At 37.8% G+C, this 22,465-nt stretch overlaps 1 protein-coding gene across 1 annotated transcript in view; it reads left to right on the plus strand.

The window, feature by feature from the left end:
• The first annotated feature begins 2,010 nt into the window (after positions 1 to 2,010).
• The window catches only part of DNAJC12 (DnaJ heat shock protein family (Hsp40) member C12), a 34,520-nt gene continuing 14,065 nt past the window's right edge, over positions 2,011 to 22,465 (plus strand). Inside the window, exons 1-2 of the mRNA XM_060092376.1 lie at positions 2,011 to 2,088; positions 12,619 to 12,697. Of these exons, the coding sequence (XP_059948359.1) occupies positions 2,011 to 2,088; positions 12,619 to 12,697 (157 nt within the window). The remainder of the gene's footprint in view (positions 2,089 to 12,618; positions 12,698 to 22,465) is intronic.

Genomic DNA, 22,465 nt, shown 5'->3' on the forward strand with positions numbered 1-22,465 from the left:
TCAAGGGATATAACTTTTCTTTTTGATTGTGGTAAAATATATATAACATAAAATTTACCGTTTTAATCATTTTAAGTGTACAGTTCAATGGCATTAAGAACATTCACATTGTTGTGCAACCATCACCACCATCCAACTCCAGGACTTTTTTCATCTTCCCAAACTGAAACTCCATACCCATTAAACAGTAACTCCCCATTTGTCCCTCCCCGCAGCCTCATGGTAATCTCTCTTTTTCTTTCTGTCTCTATGAATTTGACTACTCTAGATATCTCATATAAGTAAAACCATACAGAATTTGTCTTTTGTGATTGGTTTATTTCACTTAGCATGTCTTCAAGGTTCATCCATTAGCATGTGTCAGAATTTCCTTCCCTTTTAAGGCTGAATAATATCCCATTGTATGTATATACCACATTTTGTTTATTCTTCTGTTAATGGACACTTGGGTTGCTTCTACATCTTGGCTATCGTGAATAGTGATGCTATGATCATGGGTGTACAAATATCTGTTTGAGTTCCTTTTTTCAATTCTTTTGGGTATACCAGAAGTGGAATTGCTGGATCATATGGTAATTCTATGTTGAATTTTTTGAGGAATCACCACTGTTTTTCATAGCCGTAACTTCATATCCTTTTAAGGCCATTTGTTAGTTATTCTGGTCAGGATTTTGTGATGCCCAAATGGGCCTCCAAATACCTCAAGGGTTGTGAAATTTCCAAAACAAGATTTGTACTTCGTTTTAAAATTCCACACCAAACTTTCAGCAAGAAATGATATATAATGAAGGATCAGTAAAAATGGTACTTCAGTGATTTCTCTTCAGAAATAAACCTTAAAAAAGATGTATATTGGTGAACTCAATGAAAAAGTTATTTGCGGAGCACAGGCTCCGGACGCGCAGGCTCAGCGGCCATGGTTCACAGGCCCAGCTGCTCCGCGGCACGTGGGATCTTCCCGGACCGGGGCACAAACCCGTGTCCCCTGCATGGCAGGGGGACTCTCAACCACTGCACCAGCAGGGAAGCCCTGAAAAAGTATTTTTTTAAGGCGATAGTTTATGGAGGCATTTAAAGGGTTAAGGTAGTTAAAATGTATCCCTGACCACTCACTTTCTTCTCTAAATCCTGCATTTCTTAGGGCCACAGTGAGCTGAAATACAGGCACCCTGGACCCACCCTAGGCCAGACACACTCCTGAGTGTGGAGAGAGCCAGCCCAGGAGAAATGACACAGTGATAAGACCCCAGTCATCATACAGTTCTCCTTCTCACTGGCATATTTTATTTCCTTTGTGACACAAATCACTATTTTAAATAATCCTCTTTGTTTGCATGTGTCTTGTCTGCCTCCCTCTGTCAGAATGTAAGCTCCCTAAAAACAGAGACTTGTTTACCACACCTTTTTCTACAATTGTGCTGAGCATAAAATAAGTCCTCAATGAATATTTATTGAATGAATAGATTGTCAAATGAATACAAATTTGCTTTCTTAGTCTATTTCTTTCTACTCTTAAACTATTTTAAAACTTATGAAATACTCTAAACACTCATAAAAGCACCTACTACTCATATTTAACAAATCCTAAGATTTTACCATAATGCTTCAATTTTTTTTCTATCCCTTAAAAAAATGGAAAAAGATAAAAATATATAGGATATGAAAAGATGGCCAATTTGGGGAGTGTGTAAAAATGGACAGTCTTTGTCAACTCATGAGAGGAATGGTTCATCTAGTCCCTTACATAAATTCAAACTACAGATCCCAGGCAGCACTGCAACAGTTCTGCTCGTGGGCTATTCTTTTCTCTTGTATAAACAGCCAATGAAAGGTAGAGTTTACAAAGGTCTAGGATGACATCTGGTGTGTTGACTGTGGCCAGACTTAAATCTAGTTATTGTCGTTTGGAACGCGCAGCTGTAAACCAGACCTCATAAGGCTTTTCCTGTTAATTCGCAGTTCATTGTGCCTCTTGTTTCAGAGGGAAGAAAAGCTGATTTAGTAATCTAAATGGACGCGATACTGAATTACAGGTTGGAAGATACTGAAGATTACTACACGTTACTGGGATGTGATGAACTGTCTTCGGTAAGGCAGTGAATAATGCTGTTCTTTTTCAACAGTATTTCAAGTTTTTATTTAAGGTTTTAATTTGGAACTTACGTTGCCTAAAAATCTAATCTTGTATTATTTTAAAGCACTTTTGGCTCAGAGAAAGTTAAGGACTTAAATATGTGCTGGGTCTTTACTTGAATAGTGCCCTTTTTCAGTTTTATGGAAGCTTCTGATTGAATATGTGTATTCTGTCACATGGTCATAGACTATTTCAAATATACTAAAAATACATATTTGAAATTTAATTGTAATTGCTATTGGTAGTGTTTCATAGTATACATAAGCTATATCTTTATTATGGTAATTTACACTGTAATTGAGATGAGATGTAATTTTCTAGTAATTAGTGATTTTAAAATGTTTTATTAAAATATGTAGTTTTATGTGAGCAGTTAAATTATATAAACCAAGAAACATCCTTTTATGTTAATATTTCAAGTTGTGTGAGAGGAATTACTTCTTTAGAGTCTGGCTTCTGAAACAAAATGTGTGAAAACTCTGTAATTGTTCACTTGATCTATAATGGAACAATGTTTTTAAAGGTCCCCATAGATAATTATAAAGGTTGTAAAAGTATTTTAAACTATGGAAAGCTCATTTATAATTCTACCTCCCAAGGGTAACACTATTAATGTTTGGTATATTAATCACCAGTCTTTTTCCTATATATGTATTTTTGAAGACAAGTTTGCTTTTTATCTGTTAACATTATAAGAAGGATTTCTCCAGGTTACTAAAGATTCTTCATATATATGTTAATGATTGCATATTTCATTTTACTATTGTACCACAATTGGTTATTCTCTTATTGTTAAACACTTCATTTATATACAGTTTTTTAATGTTTTAAATATTGAGACGAATATGAAATATATTTCAATTATATTATTAAACATATTCATATTATTTTATATTTATATAACAGGTATTAAAATATTTATTTTATTTTATTACTAAAATATAGCTATTAATATTAAAATATTTTAAAGCAAATTATTTTTCTATTCATCTTTGTTTCATAAGGCTGGAGTTAAGTAATAAAATGTACTTCATTTTGTTTGGAGAATAGAATAATATTGGACACAAAGGATTATCTCTAATTTCGTCACCCTGTGGAAGTTATCTTAGGTACCTTGTAGTTAAACACACTTAGAGCAACTGAGAAAGCTTCTTATGTGTTATTCATACTTTGGATTATACTCTTGCCAAATAATTTTTGAAGGAACTATTTGAATCAAAGGAACATAATTTAATTTGAAAAGTTTCACGATTTGGATTTATAAAAAATATTGTCATGCTAGGTTATAAAGTAAAGGTTGTAATATCCCCTTAATAAATCTCTTGACCCTTTAGTCAGTCTTTTGTAGTTATGTTATTGTCTTTTCAATCTTTCTACAAAGAAAGATTAGTCTTGAATAGACTAAAAAAAATGATCCTGTTGTTTATTTATGTTTATAACAGTTTCATTTTGTGGTTACCAGTTATAGTCATACTCTCTGTGTATACCGTAGCATATATTAAAAGGAGAATAAAAGCATTGTCTTGACATTCCTTCTTCCGGATGTATTTTACTAATTCTGTCAATGGCATAGCATGTGTAGGTAACAGTCATTTATTTAAAATGCAATGACCTGTCACAATTTTGCCGATTCTTTTTATATATATCTTCCCCCCTGCCCCGCCTTTTTTTTGTTTGTTTTGGCCACACCGCTTGGCTTACAGGATCTTAGTTCCCTGATCAGGGATCAAACCCGTGCCCCCTGTAGTGTAAGGGCGGAGTCCTGACCACTGGACTGCCAGGGAATTCCCCTCTCCCCTCTTTTTATATGTATCCTTCTCACTGAAAAATATTTTAATGGCTTTTTTTGAGTATTACTATGACATTTCCTTTACTTAAATTGTGTTGCTTGGGTTTTCTTTACTTCAAATATTCCTTGATCTGACGCTCTAAAAAATTAACCAGAACTGTTCCTATCCAAGAGCAATTTAGCAGTTATAATTTCAAAGCAGCTTGATATTTTGATTCCACTTACAACAATTGAGTTAGATACACACATAATTCTTTGCTTTAGTATACAGTTCTTACACTTTAAAGCCTGTGTTGGAAATTAGTTAAATGACATATATGAGGCCACGGGAGGATTTCCATGCTGTTGAGTAGGAAACAAATACCCCCTGTTCAAAAACATTTACTGAAATTTGAGCCCAAATCAGTTATCTTTTTCTCCCTATATCAGATTTTACATAGATGCATGCTATGAAATCTTCTGAAGTCCTTATTGATGCATATACCACACACTAGTGGTGTAAGGCATCTTCTTGGGTGTGGATCTTAATTGATTTTTTAATATCTGGTCAACATTTCAGTAGTAATAAGACTTTCTCATTTCAAGATTTCATGGACTTGAAAACTGAGCATAAACTCAATAAATAGAAACACCTATTTTTTTTTCTAGTTCTGTTTCTTATTGACTTCAAACCACCTGGGTTTAAATCTTAACCATTTATTGGCTATGTGACCTTGGGAAAATTATTTAACTTTTCTATGGCTGGGTTTCCTAATCTGCAAATAGGGATAGTAATAGTACTCACCTCATGGAGGTGTTGTTGGGATTAAATGAGACATGATACATAAGGTGCTTAGAATGGTGCCTGGCATATAGTAAGTTGTCGTGGTTTAGGGAGTTGTTTTGGCCTCACAGTAACATCGTACACTTGGAACTTCATAAATTCATTCTATTCTATTTTTTTAAAATCAATTAATTAATTTATTTTTGGCTGCGTTGGGTCTTCGTTGCTGCATGTGGGCTCTCTCTAGTTGCTGCAGGAGGGGGCTCCTCTTCCTTGTGGTGCACGAGCTTCTCATTGCAGTGGCTTCACTTGTTGTGGAGCACGGGCTCTAGGTGTGCAGGTTTCAGTAGTTGTAGCTCGCGGGCTCTAGAGCAAAGGCTCAGTAGTTGTGGCGCACGGGCTTAGTTGCTCCGCGGCATGTGGGATCTTCCAGGGCTCGAGCTTGTGTCCCCTGCATTGGCAGGCGGATTCTTAACCACTGCACCACCAGGGAAGTCCCCATTCTATTCTGTAATTCACATTATTTTTAAAATATTTTATTTTGAAATGATTTTTAATAGAATTTTTTGAAGAGCAATTTTAGGTTCATAGCAAAATGGAGGGCAAGATACAGAGGCTTCCCATATACCTGCCCCCTCCACTGATGCATAGCTTCTCCCATTATCCACATTCCCACCAGAGTTACAACTGATGAACCTACATTGACACATAATCATCACCCAAAGTCTATAGTTTACATTATGGTTCACTCTTGGGTTTGTACTTTCTGTGGGTTTGGACAAGTGTATAATGATATTTATCCACCTTATCATAGTGTATCATAGAGAGTAGTTTCTCTGCTCTAAAAATCCTCTGTGCTCCATCTATATTGGAATAATTTTTGGCTTACAGAAAAGTTGCAAACATAATAGAGTTCTTGTATACACTTCACCCAGCTTCCTTAATGTTAACATCATATTTAATGGTAGCACAATTATCAAAATCAGAAAATTAACATTGGTACAATAGTATTAACTCAACCAGTGGTCATCAAGCATTTTTTGTAAAGAACCAGACAGGGTCAGCACTAGGGTGAGGTAAGCAGAGTGCTTATGATGCAAAATTTAAGGAGGCACTAACTCTCAGGGTTTCTGCAAGTTCAGAGACCTGAGAGAGAGTGAGTACTTCCTTAAACCCAGGTGTCCTGCTTGTCTCATCTTTTTTTTTTTTTTTTTTTTTTTTTGCGTGTGCGGCAAGCAGGATCTTAGTTCCCTGACCAGGGATCGAACCCGTGTCCCCTGCATTGGGAACGCAGAGTCTAAACTGCTGGACCGCCACGGAAGTCCCTGTGTGTGTCATCTTGGTGCTGACCCTGAGATAACAAATATTTTAGATTTTGCAGGATTTTGCAGGATTTATGGTCTCTGCCACTCAATTCGGCCATTGTGAGAAAGTAGCTATAGATAACATGTAAATGAATGACCATGGCTGTCTTCCGATAAAATTTTATTTTAAAAACAGGTGGGGGCTTCCCTGGTGGTTCAGTGGTTGAGAGTCCGCCTGCCGATGACGCAGGTTCGTGCCTCGGTCCGGGAAGATCCCACATGCCGCAGAGCGGCTGGGCTCGTGAGCCATGGCCGCTGAGCCTGCGCGACCGGAGCCTGTGCTCCGCAACGAGAGAGGCCGCAACAGTGAGAGGCCCGCGTACCTCAAAAACAAACAAACAAACAAAACAACGACAGGTGGTGGGCCAGATGTGGGCTGTAGGCCAGAGTTAGTCAACCCCTGATCTAAAGTATAGGGCTCCTTCCAATTTCATCAATTTTTCTACTAATGCCCTTTTTCTCCTCCAAGATCCAAGCCAGGATCCTTTATTGTACTTAGTTGTCTGGTTCCTTTATTTTCCTCCAAAATGACAATTTTTCATATCTTCCTTATCTTTCAAGACCTGGACACTTTGAAGAGTAGTGGTGAATTGTTTTGTAGAATGTCCTTCAATTTTGGTTTGTTTGATCTTTTCCCATGATTAGAGTGAGTTTAGGTGTTTTTGGAAAGAACACCCCAGAGGTGATGGTGTGCCTTTCTCAGTGCATCATTTCAGGGGTCCCTGATGTAGATATGTCTTATTAACCTTGAACATTTGGTTAAGATGCGTCTGTCAGCTTTCTTCTGCCAGGTTTTTGCAGTGTAGGCTTACTATTTTCCCTTTTGAAGTTAACAAATATATTGGTGACAGTTCTTTGAGACCACAGTGTTTCTCCTCAAACGTTCACCCACTGATTTTAGCATCCTTTAGGGAATCTTGCCTATAAGAGTTACTGTTATGGTGTTTGCCTAATGGTGACTTTCTATTTTCCTCATCCATTTACATTTATTACTTGGAATTCTTCTGTAAAGAAAAGCTACCCCTTCTCCCACATTTACTTACTTATTCAACTATTTTTGTCACTGTGGATTAATAGTTATTGTATTTTATGGATTTTAACCCAGTATTACCATTGTATATTTTATGGCTCAAATCACTTCTATAGCTCATGTTAATTAATTATCATTTCATTAGAATGATGTAAGATGATCTCTCATGAAATCTATTTCAGGGATATTACTAATGTCGGGCATTTTGTGGGAAAAATCCAGTTTCAAACTAAGTAAATCGAAATGATGGATGTTAACCCACTTGTTAAAATGGGTCTTGTCTTTTCTGCAACATATTCTGTAGCATATACATTTCCAGCACATGAATCAATGCATTCTTTTAATGAATAAATCACATTTTCAGAACGCTCCTATTACACTACAGTCATGTTATTTGAAGAATACCTGTCAGTCTGTAATCATTCAACACTTGGCATTGGTCCAGTACTAGACGTGATGGGGGGAGAACAAAACAAAAAAGTGAGACATGGTGCGAGTGTGTAAGGAAATTGGCATCCAGTCGAAGAATCAAAGCTCATACACAGGAAACAATTCCAGGACAAATAAGTACTGTGCTGTGTGGTACTGTTTACAAGTGCAACAGGAATTAAGGAAAGAATATCTGACAAGACTTCAGAGAAGAGATGGGGCATGAAACAATCTTACTTGGTTAAAATTTAAATACATGGAGGGAGAGTCAGAGGGCATTTGTGTGGCCAGGGAAAAGCTGGAGAAGATCCGTTCAAGTGGGAATCAAATTAGTCCTTATTGCACACGACTATTTCCTGGCACAGAGCAAAGTACTGTGCTATTAGGATATGGAAAAGATAAGTTTTTAAGTTTTAAAATTTAATTTCTAAAATTAATATATGTTCAATAAAGAAATGAGGAGTATGAAGAGAGCACAGAGAAAAATCCTTAATGTTTGGGAGTATGACATAGGCATGCCAACTATGCATGCATATACGCTGTATTTATGTATTATGTAATAAGTACATGTGTATATGTATAAATATTTATATGTATATTTTTGTATGCGTTTGGAGTCAGACTGTCTGAGTTGAAATCCTGGCTTTGCCACTTAGTAGCTCTGTGACTTTGGGAAAATTACTTAACTTTCCTATGTCTTGGTTTCCTAATCTGCAAAATGGGAATAATAATAGCACCCACCTCATAGAGTTGCTGTGGGAATTAAATGAGATGCTATATATAAAGTACTTAGAAGAGTGCCTGGCACAGAGTAAGTCTCAATAAATCTTAGCTATTATTATCATTATCTTTATTTTACATATACGCATGTTACATAATTCCTTTTGAGAAAACATTAAAGTTTTATACTGTACATAATACTTCGTAGCTTACCTTTTCTCATAGAATGCATTATATAAAATTTCTCAGATTATTGTCTTCTACTAAAAGATGATTTTTTTAATGACTGCAAAATATCCCATCTTATAGCTATATTACAATTAACTTTAACAAATATCCTATTACTAGGCACATAGGTTTTTGTTTAAAATGTATAACTTTTAATTTAATTAATTAATTAATTTATTTATTTTTGGCTGCATTGGGTCTTTGTTGCTGCATGCGGGCTTTCTCTAGTTGCGGCAAGCGGGGGCTACTCATCGTTGCGGTGCACAGGCTTCTCACTGTGGTGGCTTCTCTTGTTGCAGAGCATGGGCTCTAGGTGCACAGGTTTCCGTATTTGTGGCACGTGGGCTCAGTAGTTGTGGCTCGCCGGCTCTAGAGTGCAGGCTCAGTAGCTGTGGTGCATGGGCTTAATTGCTCCACGGCATGTGGGATCTTCCCGGACCAGGGTTTGAATCTGTGTCCCCTGCATTGTCAGGTGGATTCTTTTTAAAAATTTTTAAAATTTTTTATTTTTGCGGTATGCGGGCCTCTCACTGCTGTGGCCTCTCCCGTTGTGGAGCACACGTTCCGGACGCGCAGGTTCAGCGGCCATGGCTCACGGGCCCAGCTGCTCTGCGCCATGTGGGATCTTCCCAGACTGGGGCACGAACCTGTGTCCCCTGCATCGGCAGGCGGACTCTCAACCACCGTGCCACCAGGGAAGCCCTGGCAGGTGGATTCTTAACCACTGTGTCACCAGGGAAGCCCTAAAGTGTATAAGTTTTAATTCATTGAACTTTCTTATAACTAAATCCATTTCCTACCTCTGATTATCCTCTTAGCCAGAATTGAAATTGTTGAACCAAAGAGTATGAAAAAAATTACAGGATTAAAAAAAATTTTTTTAATTTATTTTGTTGGCCGTGCTATCTGTCTTGTGGGATCTTAGTTCCCCGACCAGGGATCGAACCTGGGCCCTCGGCAGTGAAAGCGTGTAATCCTAACCACTGGACTGCCAGGGAATTCCCAAGGATTTTTATATATGTGTATATCCCAATTGATTTCCAGAAAATCTACACCATTTACATCCTCACCAGGAAAGCATGAGAGAGTTCATTTCTTTGCACCCTCAGTGACACTGGTCATGATCATCCCGTGGATGTTTTGATTTATTTAATTATGAGTAAAGTTGAACCTTTTTTGTATGTTTATTGGCCAGTAGGGTAGGCAGCTTTCCATACCATTGAACATTGGGTCTGGAAAGCAAGATTCAGTGGACCTTGACATGGAGGGCCTCACTTGTCCATGGGCCACACTTAGCACAGGCACGTGGGGTGGTGATGCCAGGAGATAAATAGAACAGGCCCAAGACAAACTAAGCCTCTTTACTGGTTAGTTTACCCAGAACCAGCCGTACATAGGAGATTTGTGATAAACTTTGTGACAATAAAACTATGAAAAGTAATAAAAGACAGATATGGATTATTCTTTTTTTTTTTTTTTTTTTTTTTTTGCGGTACACGGGCCTCTCACTGTTGTGGCCTCTCCCGTTGCGGAGCACAGGCTCCAGACGTGCAGGCTCAGCAGCCATGGCTCACGGGCCCAGCCGCTCCGCGGCATGTGGGATCTTCCCGGACCAGGGCACGAACCCGTGTCCCCTGCATCGGCAGGCGGACTCTCAACCACTGTGCCACCAGGGAAGCCCTGGATTATTCTTAATTTTTAAAGATGGGATAGGAATTAAAAAATAAAACAACAACAAAAACTCCATACTTTCTACCTTTGATAGATAGGTATAATTTTATCAATTTTTGTTATTAAATCCCCCCATAATATATACATAAATATGTATATAAGTGTGTAAAAATGTGTCTTGAAGGCTTCTGTTATCTTAGGGGAAAAGGAGTAAAGGTTTTTTAAAAAAAATTCTGTATTGATAGAAATTTTTTTCAAAGAGAGTTCGTGAGTATTCATAAATTACTTGTTAATTAAAAATGCTTACTACTAGGGCTTCCCTGGTGATGCAGTGGTTGAGAGTCCGCCTGCCGATGCAGGTGACACGGGTTTGTGCCCCGGTCCGGGAAGATCCCACATGCCACGGAGCGGCTGGGCCCATGAGCCATGGCCGCTGAGCCTGTGCGTCTGGAGCCTGTGCTCCGCAACAAGAGAGTCCACAACAGTGAGAGGCCCGCGTACCGCAAAAAAAAAAAAAAAAAAAAAAAAAATGCTTACTACTAGACTCTTTATAATATTTACAATTTCAAAACAAGTCCCAATCTCAATTTTCTTCATTCTATTAGCAGGTTATGGTGACTAAGGGGTAAAGGGAGCACCCAGGAAGAGGAAACATAATTAATTACAGTTCTTACTAGGAAATCTATCTCTTCCTGTTATTGCAAGTGTTTCCCAGTACATGCTTAACACGGAAAAGAGTAGAGATATCAGTCTGGGCTTTAAACATACTCATATCTAATACAGCCTGTCTTTGATTGTAAAAGTGAAGATTTTTTTATGAGAATTGATTAAGGATGATGTGGAGCTGATAAAAATGTTTCTCCCATGAATCTTATGACAATACGGAGCTGAACTGCTTGAGAATTCATTTCTCAAACAAGAGGCAATTTGCTTTCATTAAATCATGTATAGTAAATATAGTACTTGATAATAGGTCCCTAAGTCTGAAGAATTTGGCCACATAAAACAGTGGCTACAATTATTGGGTTTGAATTCCATCTGCTTAGTTAACAAAAAATTCAGCTTTTATAGTAATAAGCTAAATGAGTTCAAGTTACTTAACCACTGACATTTAATAATAGCTACTATTATTGAGTTCTTACTGTGACTGGGCTTTGTGTTAAGTGCTCGACTTATTCATGAAATGTAAAGATGAGGAAACCTAGGCACATAGAAATTACACAACTTGCCTAAAGTCTCAGGGCAGAACTGGGATTTAAAACAAAGTAATCAGAATCCAAGAGCCACATAACCACTGTTGTATCCTGCTGTTGACATTGCAATCATAATTAATGAAGCCAAGTCTTGATAATTCATGATAATAAGGATTAGATGGGTGAGTGAAATCAAATAAAATCATAAATGGCTCTCAAACCTCATTTTAGTTTGGGTTGAAGTTTCTGTTTTCCCAATAAAAATCTCTAACCAATCTGTTTATTGGTAACAAAATTATCAGGTTTATCCTTTTTTTTTAAATTGTGAAACATTTTTCCTTCCAATTTTATTGAGATATAATTGACATATAGCACTGTATAAGTTTGAAGTATACAGCATAATGATTTGACTTACATACATCATGAAACAATTACCACAATAAATTTATTGAACACCCATCATCTACATAAATATGAAATTAAAGAAATAGAAATTTTTTTCCTTCTGATGAGAACTCTTAGGATTTACTTTCTTAACACCCTTCATATATAACATATAGTAGTGTTAATTATATTTATCATGTTGTACATTGTATCTCTATTACTTATTTATTTTATAACTGGAAGTTTGTACCTTTTGACTACATTTATCTAACCCCCTAATTCCCAAATGTGAAATTCTTAATAAAAAAGAAAAGGGCCAAAAGACAGACAGAAAGAACTTTATAATGGGTAATTTATAAACTGGATAGTCTTTTTTTAAATTGATTTTTAAAAATTTAATTAAATTTAATTTTTTTTGGCCACACCACATGGCATGCAGGATCTTAGTTCCCCAACCAGGGATTGAACCCATGCCCCCTGCAAAGGAAGCTCAGAGTCTTAATCACTGGAATGCCAAGGAAGTCCCTGGATAGTCATCTTGAATAACGGTTGGTGGCTACGCATCCTTAGAAGAACTCGGATGTGTGAACACACCTTTCATATATCCTTAGGATAAACCTATCTGACCATTTTTGACATTTGAACTCATAGGTGTCTTGGGCCATCATCTAAATACAGTAACAAGTTAAATTGTCATCATAGACTACTATTTGAATAGGAACTTTTATTGGATACTTTCTGAATTTTGTTATTGAGAAAATAATTTCTTAGAGTAAAAAGTCAAAATACAAATATAGGGATCAAAATAAAAAGTTGGGTGATCATGGTTTTTTTGGGAAAAACTGACACCCAACTTCTTCCTTCATTCCATTCAAATTGGATTCCTTATTTTAAACATTGATTTTTGTTTTAGGCTGAACAAATCCTGGCAGAATTTAAGGTCAGGGCCCTGGAATGTCACCCCGACAAGCATCCTGAAAACTCCAAAGCTGGTAAGTATTTAATAATGGCTGTTTCTCATGAAAATGTATAGCATAGAGCTCTAAAAAGGCTTTAATAGTAACTTTATTTTCTTTTATCTGTTTACACTCAACGTTATTCTTTCATTCAATGACAAAGAATGTTTTTGCACTATCAGATAGAAGGTGAGGAGGGAATTGGGTAGGGTCTTTTTTCTAACAGTAGTCATTTGATATTCATTTATCTTTCTGCTATAATGTTCTGCTTCATGGTTTAAAATTTGTCCAGTTTATGCTTTATTTCACCAGTTCTCAAATGTTAACATGACTTAAATATGTTTGTAACCAGGTGGTTGTCTTGATGAGAACCTTGCTGTGTTTTCTTCATTTTGAAGACCTGAATAGGTCCATATATATTATATAATAATATATTTGTACATTTGTTCTTTCTTTATCATATTTTACATTTCATGATCATAAATTTATACATAAATGCTTTTGTGTATCTCAGCTTGAAAAAATACAAGCAAACCAATAATCCTTCCTTAACCTGTCACCCTCCTGCTCCTTCCCTATCTCTTGCCTTCCCTTTAGAGCCAAAGTTCCTGAAAAAGAGGTCCACAGTTGGTATCTCTACTTCCCTTTTGCCCTTTTCAATTTATCCCAGTCTGACTTCCTCCTCACCTTTCTAGGAAACAGTTCTTGTAATAGTCACCAAGGACTTCCTGGCTGCCAAATTCAATGGTCCACATTGTAGTCCTTACCTTCCCTGAGCTTGCATCAGAATTTGGCACTATTGACCATGCTCACCTTCTTTTTTTTTTTTTTCTTTTTTGTGGTACGCGGGCCTCTCACTGTTGTGGCCTCTCCCGTTGCGGAGCACAAGCTCCAGACGCGCAGGCTCAGCGGCCATGGCTCACGGGCCCAGCCTTTCTGCGGCACGTGGGATCTTCCTGAACCGGGGCACGAATCCGTGTCCCCTCCATCAGCAGGTGGACTCTCAACCACTGCCCCACTAGGGAAGCCCCATGCTCACCTTCTTGACACTCCTTTTTCTTAGCTACCAGGATACATACCCCTTATGCTTTTCCTCCTACTTCTTGGGCTGCTCTTTCTGTCTCCTTTGTGACTTCCTTCCCTTCTGTCCTAAGGTTCCCTTCTAAACTCTCTTCTGGGTTTACTCCCCATTTATTCTCTGGAGTTTTGTCCAAGTCTGTGGTTTCAATCATCAGCTATTTGTTGATGGCTCTCCAATCTATCCTTAACTCAGTTCTCATTCCTCAGTTTCAGACTGTAGCTTCAACTGCTTCTTGGAAATCTCCTTTTGGAGACAATTCAAAGTCACTCTGTCAAAAACTGGACTCGTTATTCATCCTCCTCTCACCTCTTAAAATCATGCTCATTTTTCTCTGTTTCCCCGTCTCAATAAATGGCACCACCATTCATTCAGTTGGTCAGGCAAAAACCTGTCTCTTTCCTCTGCCTCACATCTACTTCTGATTGACTACCAAATGCTGGTGATTTGCCTTCTGCATCTCTCTCCTGTAGGTCCTCTTCCCTCCATCCTCAGAGCCACTGCAGTAGGTAAGCCACTATCATGTCATGCCTGAATCCTTACAGGACTCCTTTAATTGCTTCACACTGCAAATAGTGGTCTTTCTTTCTAGTTATGGAAAGAAATAAAAGATTTACTATGTACAAAACAGTACAAAGAATACTATAACAAATGTACATGTATGTATCACACAGCTTAAAACTTTACCAGTGCAGTTGAAATCTCCTGTGTATTCCTACCCTGATTTTACCCTCAGGGTAGGTCGTACTATCTTAAGTTTGATGACTATGTTTACTATATGTGTATACTATAAGTATGTGTATAGTATGTGTATACATATGATTTTTCTATAAGGAAAATATGATTAAGACCTGTCTATAACTCCATATTTCACAAATGGTAAGACCCAACCCCTCTTAAAAAATTTTTTCCCTTATCGTAAATCTCTGAATTAATTTTCTCTAGAAATTATTGATCCCTTTGATTTCTATAAACAAGTAATTTTCCAATGTATGAAGTCATCTTTTGTTAGATACTTAACTATTATTTCTGCTCATTTGACCCTCCTCCTTTTTCTTGGCCACGACACATGGCTTTCAGGATCTTAGTTCCCTGACTAGGGATTGAAGCTGGGCCCCCTGCAGTGGAAGCATGGAATCCTAATCACTGGACCACCAGGGAAGTCCCTCCCCTTTTTTATTAAGGCAATGTGAACAAATCATAAGTGTAAACCTGATAAATGTTTGTCCACATATAACCAGTTTAACCACTGCCCAGATGAAGATGTAGAACATTTCCACCACCCCAGGGAAAGTCCCTTTTCATGCCCTGTTCAATGTCAGCACCTTCTCCCATTTTTGGATCTTTATCACCATTGATTAGTTTTGCCTAGTTTTGAATTTCATGTAAATGGAATCATACAGTATGTATTCTTCTGCATGTAGCTTCTTTCGCTTTACCTTATGTCTGTGATATTTATCCATATTGTACGTGTAGCAATAGTTCATTCTTTGCCATTGCTGGGCCTTTAAGTACAAGCCCCTTCATGCTGTGCTCCCCCACTTATCTCTCTATCCTCATTTTCTCTCCACCACCATGCTTACAACCCCATGTTTCAGCCACTCACAACTACCTTGGTTCCTTGATGTGCCCTGCTCTCCACTCTTTAGGCCTTTATACCTATTGCTTTCTCTGCCTGGAACATCCTCGAGGCCTGCCCACCTCCCTGCCCTGCTTTTGATTGGTTGGGTCGTGCTGCTGAGTCAGGTCTCAGCTTAGTCATCACTTCCTCTGGGATTTATGTGTGCCCCAGCTACCTGGAGCACCCTACATATACGTCAGGTGGCCAACTGTGTATCATATTGTCCTCTTGTTGACAATTTGCTTATTAGTCATACTGGAAGCTCAGTGAGCCTGGTTTCCTGCTTATCTCATTCAAAGTGGTATGCCTTGCACCTAGCACAGCACCTGCATTGGAGGACAGCTACTTTGTGCATATAATTTCTTGAATGAGTGAAAGAATGAATTCTTGAACATTTCAGTAGGAGACAAATGAATTACCTCTCTAAACTAGAGTTAATATTAAGATAGATGCCCTAGCAAAAAGTATAAAAAGGTATAAAAATTTGATAAACACTTAAAAAAACCCACCACCACAGATTATTCTTTAACTGGGTTCCTCTCCAGTGAAGCATGGCTTTGAGTTGTTTTTCTGTCCCCAGCAAACAATTTCTATTCAGGATGCATGATGAATCATTGTGCAATCACTGCCATTCTAGTTGCCATAGTGTTGAGTTTTCATGTACGGACTACCACAAGGCTTCTTGTTCAGAGAGACACTGGACTGTGTAAATATTGTTTAAAATGAAAAGGTACACAGACATCAATATCTTCCCTTGTAAGGCTTGCAGTAGATGATTCAACCTTTGGGTAGAAATTGCTTTGAAATCTGTTTAAACATCTATTTACTTAATTTGGATTAATATGGCTTTCTGAAAATTTAAGTGGTTCTTTTCACACTTGGAGAAGGGTTAAGGTTACTGATAAAAATATTTTAAAATGTGAAACAAAAATTCACCTTAATGCTGATTTTAGCTTGACTGAAATCCAGAATATATTGGACAGATTTTGAAACATATTTCATTAAGGTGAAAGGTTAAGCCTTTAGAACAACTGCAGGTAGAAGAAATTAAACTTGTATATACACTTTTTTGGTTTGCTAAATGTAGTCTCAACCGTTGCCACTGAAATGACTGATTTGGTAGCATGATGGAGTAGTAGATATGAACACAGGTTTGTCTGTCTGGATTGCTCCTAGCTCCTACTTATGAGCTAGTTGATTTTGGGCAACCTCTTTGAGCCTCAACATACTCCTAGGTAGAATGGGTAGACTAATAGCATATTATTACTTCATGTGTCTGCTGTGAGGATTAAATGATGTATCTTGAATGTAGGAAGAGCTCAATGAATGTTGGCAATTATGAGTCAGTGGACTTTCTTTTCTTGTTTTCATGCAGCATTCCAGGATAAAAATTTAACAAAATGGGATAGTTTTCTTTTTGTAAGTAAACATTAGATCGTTCTCACTCTCATTAAAAAAAATCTAAATCTAAGGCTTTTAGAGATCTTTGCTCTGCAGTTGTGGGTGATGTAGGCAGGACTGGTTGTGCTATAGAAATTGTGTCACTGAGATCAAAAGCCTCTGGCTGGTACTCATGCCAGTCCTATGTGCACATAACAGTAATGGTTTCAGGCCAATGCTTTATTAACTTCTCTTTGAGCCTGAAGAAAGGGATTTCAAACTAAATTAAGGACCCGTGAAATGGTATTTTTGTTATTGATTTGCAGGCTTCAAAGACATCTGAATATTTGAAGAAGGGGAACTCTTTGTCTCTTACTGACTGAAATATTTCAATGTTTCAATGTTTTCCTACTTTAAAATCTCTTTATTGCTTTTTCCCCCTTGGAATAAAAATAACATACAGTGTTAAATAATGTTGAAAGTGAAAGTCTGCTCTTATCTCTTTTTGCTAGAGAACCACTATTAACAGTTGGTGTATTTTCCTCCAGATTGTTTTCAAAGCATGTCCTGATATCATATTATTATTATTATTTCTCAAGTAATTGTAAGTGGACTTTAAATGTAAATGTAAATTTACATTTAAATTGTGGCTATATTAATAAACTATTAAAATTATTAATTTAATTATTATTAATAATAATTATTTATTATTATTTATAAATTATAATAAATAATTAAACAATTATTTATATAATAAAATAATTATATATTATTTATAAATAAATTATTTATAAATAACAGAATAATTATATAATAATTATTTAATTATTATTAATAAAATAGTATTAAAATAATATATTAATAAAAATTATACTATGAAATATGAATTAAAAGAACCTCTGTATTTTCAAAGTAGACCTAGGACTTAAATCAGAATGTCTTTTAAATGTTCCATCATCATTTGCTTGTATAAGCTTATAAAATGAGATCTCTCTTCCCAGAACTGGTATATGTTTATCTTGTATGATTCATTTGATTAGCGGATATATTAAAGGACAAATATAAATCCAAACTCATTTTTATTAAATGTGGTAAAGGGTATGGAACAAGGAAAAGGCCACCTAACAGGAAAGGTAAGGTCTCTTTTGCTTTCTGCTTATCAACTGCTGTTGAGGGATTGATATTAGAATAATTCTTTCATTTCGGAAACTCTGGAAAATGAGGCCAACAATAATGTGCAAACAGAAGGTGAATCATAGATAAAAATGTAAACCTTTACAGCCTCTGCTCTAGTAGTAACTGGAATGTGCATCCATGGTGATAATTTAATGAGCTTTTTATCCTGTTGGAAAAAGTGACACCTCATTTATACATTGGGACATTTACACTGTTGTCAGCAGCAGGAAGGATCACTCACTGGAGCTAGCAGCTATTGCAAGATGTTTTTTATGTGTTTGTTTTCCTTAGCTTTTTGGTTTTTTTGCGGTACGCTGGCCTCTCACTGCTGTGGCCTCTCCCGTTGCGGAGCACAGGCTCCGGACGCGCAGGCTCAGCGGCCATGGCTCACGGGCCCAGCCGCTCCGCGGCATGTGGGATCTTCCCTGACCGGGGCGAACCCGCGTCCCCTGCATTGGCAGGCAGACTCTCAACCACTGCGCCACCAGGGAAGCCCTTCCTTAGCTTTTAATAACCCCATCTTTAGTGTCTTCCCTTTAATCTATTAATTGCTACTACCTCCAGCAGTGATATTAAATATTTAATGACCTATTACGTACCTGTGTTGCCCAGCTTTGGACAGGTTCCTGGAGGTGCCCTGCCATGGTTGGCAGTATCTCTGGCTGCTGGAGGAACACTTGAAGTGGTGGTGTTTGGGGGATTAAAGCTCAGGAACAGCAGCTCTGTACCAACTGAGGTACAGAAGTATTTCAGTAGCTTCACAATTGGTATGGTGGTACCATCAGTATTGACTGTACATTTGCCCTAACATCTTCTGTATAGGAGGATATTGACTTCCCATGAGGTATTTTTAAGCACCATCAGGATAATTTAAATTATTTTTCCCATTGATACTATTAAAACGTGCCTAATTCACAAAATGTTTTAAGGGCATGTGTCATTTCTTTGGTGCTTAGAGCTCAGGGAATAGCATTATATGAATATCTTTATATTCACATCCAAATTGGAAGCATTCACTCATTCATTCATTGAACAAATACTTTTTGAGCACCTACGACACTGGTCTAGTACAAGGGATGCTGCAGAAACAAAACAAAGTCTCTGCCTTCATGGGGTTTGTATTCTCATGGAGGAGATAGATCATAAACAAATAACTATATATAATGTCAGGGGTAATATGAAGAAAAGTAAAGCAGGGCAAGGGAGATAAATGAATGGGGGCTGATGGAGTGGGCAGTTATTTTATGTAGCATGGTCAGAGAAAACTCCATCGACAAGATATCTGACCTGACATCTGAAGGAAGTAAGTCATGTGAGTGCTTGGGGTGAAAGTGTTCTTGGTAGAAAGGACAGCAAGTGCCAAGTCCTGCAGCTGGAGTGTGCCTGGTGTACTCAAGGAACATCAGGGAACCTACTATGGCTGTAGCAAGGGAGATGGGAAAAATAGGAGGAATAGGAGGGGACTTCCCTGGTGGTCCAGTGGTTAAGAATCTGCCTTCCAATGCAGGGGACGCGGGTTAGATCCCTGGTTGGGGAACTAAGATCCCACATGCTGTGGGGCAACTAAGCCCACGTGCCACAACCACTGAGCCCGTGCGCCAAAACTAGAGAGCCTGAGTGCCACAACTACTGAGCCCATGTGCCACAATTAGAGAGAAGCCTGAGCACTGCAATGAAGAGCCCGTGTGCTGCAATGAAAGATCCTGCATGCTGCAACTAAGACCCGACACAGCCAAAAATAAATAAATAAATAAATATTTAAAAAACTGAGGTCAGAGAAGGAAGAGAGGGGCAGAGGGCAGGCAGAGCATGTCAGACCTACTAGCCATGGTAAGAATTTTCAATTTAATTCTAAGAGAAATGAAAAGTCAAAATGGAAGTAATTTTGAGCAGAGGAGTGACATTATGTGACTTTTTTTTTCTTTTTTGGGCCATGCAGCTTGTGGGATCAGCTTGTGGGATCTTAGTTCCCCGACCAGGGACTGAACCCGCACCCCCCCACAGTGAAAGTAGAGTCCTAACCACTGGCCCGCCAGGGAATTCCCTATGTGACTTATTTTTAAAAAGATCACTCTGACTGCTGTGTAGAACACAGACTGAGGCAAAGGTAGGGAGATCAGTTGAGAAGCTAGTATAATAATCTAGCCAAGAGAGGATGGTGGCTTGGACCAGAGTGATGGCAGTGGAGGCGGGGACAAGAGGTCAGATCTTGGATACATTCTAAAGTAGAGCCAACAGGATTTGCTAATGAATTAGAAATGAAATGTAAGAGAAAGAGAAGAGTCAAGGATGACTCCAAGTGTTTAGAAAACTAGGACAGTATGTCCTGACTCCCCATGCAGAACCAGTCTTGCTTCTATATTTCTCTTTATCACACTACTGAAATGATTTGCTTATATGTCTTCTTCCTTACTAGACTCTGAGTTTCTCAAGGGTACAACCTGGATCTAAGTGATGAATAAGGAAGATTTTTATTATCCCTGGAGATTAAGGAGAAAGTGGAGATTAGAGGGTCATATGTATTGCAGGAAAATGGAAGGGGCAGGAAGGCAGTCAAGTGTAGCCTTCCCAGCTGGGGAGCCTGGCAGGCTTGGGTTTGAATTGTGGCTCCATCCCTTGTAGCTTAGGGACTTGGGGAAAGTTTTATGTACCTCCTTCAGCCTTAGACTATGTAAAATGTGAATAATACTAATAATATCCACCTCATAAAATTGTTGTGAACACAAAAGAAACTCTATATTCATTAGCAATCACTTCCCATTTCCCCCTGCCCAGCCCCTGGCAATCACGAATCTAATTACTGTATAGATTTGTCTATTCTGACTATTTCATATAAATGGCATCACACAGTAAGTGGCCTTTTGTGACTATCTATCTTCTTTCATTTAGCATAATGTTTTCAAGTTTCATCCATGTTGTAGCATGTACCACATTTTGTTTATCCACCTGTTGCTTGACAGACATTTGAGTTGTTTCCACTTTTTACCTAGTATGACTAAAGCTGCTATGGGCATTCATATACAAGTTTTTATATGTATGGACATATGGTTTCAGTTCTCTTGAGTATATACTTAGGGTTGAAATTCTTGGGTCAAATGCTAATTCTATGTTTAACATTTTGAGGAACTACCAAACTGTAGTTCAAAGCAGGAACATTGTTTTACAATCCCACCTGTATGAGGCTTCCAATTTCTCCACATCCTCACCAACACTTGTTATTATCTATCTTTTTTTAAAAAATAAAAAAAAAATAAAAAATAAAAAAAATCATTCTGGTAGGTGTGAAGTGGTATCTCACTGTGGTTCCGATTTGTACTCCCCCAGTGACTAATGATGTTGAGCAGCTTCCCATGTGCTTATTGGTCATTTGTATATCTTTAGAGAAATGTCTATTCAAGTCCCTTGCCAATTTTTAAATGAAGGTATCGGTCTTCTTATTAAGTTGTAAGAGTTTTTTATACATTTTAGATACAACTCCTTCATCAGATCTATGATTTGCAAATATTTTCTCCCAGTCTATGGCTTGTCTTTTCACTTTCTTGATGGTGTTCTTTGAAGCACAAACATTTCGGTTTTGATGAAGTACAATTTTTCATTTTTTCTTTTGCTTCTGTGCTTGTGATTTTGGCATTATATCTAAGGAGCCATTGCCTAATCCAAGGTCACAAAGATTTACTTCTATATTTTTTTCTTATAACTTTAGCTCTTACATTTTGATTGTTTTGAGTTAATATTTTTATATGGGATTTAGCTTCATTTTTAAAAAAAATTATTTTTATTTTTGGCTGTGTTGGGTCTTTGTTGCTGTGTGCGGGCTTTCTTTAGTTGCAGCGAGTGGGTGCTACTCTTCGTAGCAGTGCGTGGGCTACTCATTGCGGTGGCTGCTCTTGTTGTGGAGCATGGGCTCTAGGCACGTGGGCTTCAGTAGTTGTGGCACGCAGGCTTCAGTAGTTGTGGCACATGAGCTCAGTAGTTGTGGCACATGGGCTTAGTTGCTCCACAGCATGTGGGATCTTCCTGGACCAGGGATTGAACCTGTGTCCCCTGCATTGGCAGGCAGATTCTTAACCAGTGCCCCACCAGGGAAGCCCCAACTTCATTCTTTTGCATGTGGATATCCAGTTGTCCCAGCCTATTTGCAGAAAAGACTGCTGTTTCCCAATCGAATTGTCTTGGTAGAATTGTAAAAAAACCAATTGACTGTAAATGTGAGGGTTTATTTCTGGACTCTTAATATCCCATTTGTCTACATTTGTCCTTATGGCAATACCACCACACTGTTTTCATTACTATAGCTTTGTAGAAAGTTTTTGATTGGGAAGTGTGAGTTCTTCCACTTTTGTTCTTATTTTTCAAGCCTGTTTTGACTATTCTGGGTCCCTTGTATTTGCATATGGATTGTCAATTTCTGCAAAAAAAGGCAGCTGGGATTTTGATAGAGACTGTGTTGAATCTGTAGATCAGTTTGGGAAATATTATCATCTTAGCAATATTAGATCTTCTGATCCATGAACATGGATGTCTTTCCATTTATTTAGATATTTAATTT

Source organism: Mesoplodon densirostris, chromosome 1 (genome assembly GCF_025265405.1).
Source record: "Mesoplodon densirostris isolate mMesDen1 chromosome 1, mMesDen1 primary haplotype, whole genome shotgun sequence".
NCBI lineage: Eukaryota > Metazoa > Chordata > Mammalia > Artiodactyla > Ziphiidae > Mesoplodon > Mesoplodon densirostris.